General features: G+C 22.3%; 1 protein-coding gene across 1 annotated transcript; it reads left to right on the plus strand.

The window, feature by feature from the left end:
* Positions 1–4: 4 nt before the first annotated feature.
* LOC105461855 lies at positions 5–1,025 on the plus strand (the record flags this gene model as incomplete). The annotated part of the gene is made up of 2 exons (XM_011708361.1): positions 5–146; positions 703–1,025. Coding segments are annotated over 2 exons (291 nt in total), but the record flags the coding sequence as incomplete, so codon positions are not given.
* Positions 1,026–1,326: the final 301 nt, after the last annotated feature.

A 1,326-nucleotide genomic window follows, 5' to 3' on the forward strand; every position in this document is an offset into this window, starting at 1 on the left:
AACTCTGAAGGATGCCAAAACAACATGTAATTTAACAGGACATGTAGTAAACGATACATGGATTGTGGAACATTTTCGAATTAGTCCGTCATTCGGAAACTTTAAAATTCATGTCACGAGTATTTTCGAAGAGAACAAAGCGTTTAGTAAGAATTTAACTAATTTAGATATAACTTAGTTTTTTACTACTTTTCCAATACATATTAAATTATCTGAATAAATACATAATATATAAAGATTCATGTCTTATAATATACTGTCTAGATATAATAGATTTTTAATTATAGTTTGTCTAGGATAATCAATTTTAAACATTAAAAATCTACAATTTATTAATATTTACAATTAAAAATATCGTAAAATGCTAGTACATGTTAAATTAAAATATTGACATAATTGGGAAATTAAACAATTGACTTAAAAAAGCAGTGATAAAAGTTGATCACTTTACAAATTAAAATCATATTTTATTATAATTTATTTTAAAATTTTTGTGTAAAGATTCTTAAATTTTTGCCTATTTAAAACAAAAATTATTATTTATTCTTTTAAAACAAAAATATATATTTATAATAAACATATTATAAGTAACATATTATAATTATATTTATATTAGAATCTCATATCAATTCGTTATTTATTATTATTAATTTGTTTTTTACTAAAATATATTAAGTGTTCTACATCAATTTTTACTTTCAGATAATATTGTTTTAAGTTTTGTAAATGAATACTGGCCATCGTTATATCGACTGGCTTTGCCCTTCTTGTCCGATACGTTTGATCAGTGGTTCGTAGACCATGTCAATATATTCTTCTCAAAAGTTCGTTTCTCAAAAGTATTTCCATAAAACTTATATATCTATTATACATCGATAGAACGCTGAATACCTCACAAAATTAAAAATATGTTTTTCTAAGAGATGTGTTAAAATTTTCTCATTTTGTAACTTATGTTTTGTTCGTTACTATGCAATAGTAAACAAAATAAATAAATAACTTACAGTATTATCTTTAGCTAAAAATAATTTTTGCCCTTCTTTGTATCATTAAATATCTTTTAGCCGAAAAAAATCTTCATTGATACATCTTCAAAAAGCGTTTTAAAAAATGAGAAAAAAGAAATATATTTCAAAATTTCTATCATACATCTTCAAATTTTATATATTATCAGTCAAAAATTACAACATACAAACATAACAAGGTGAATAGTCACGTTCTTTTTATATATGTATTATACTCATTTGCAAAATGAAAAATGATATTGTAATAGTTAATTACGTTAGCCTATATTTTTGTTTCTCTTATGCATTAATTGTGATTGAT

Source organism: Wasmannia auropunctata, unplaced genomic scaffold, assembly GCF_000956235.1.
Source record: "Wasmannia auropunctata unplaced genomic scaffold, wasmannia.A_1.0 LD276376.1, whole genome shotgun sequence".
Lineage (NCBI taxonomy): Eukaryota > Metazoa > Arthropoda > Insecta > Hymenoptera > Formicidae > Wasmannia > Wasmannia auropunctata.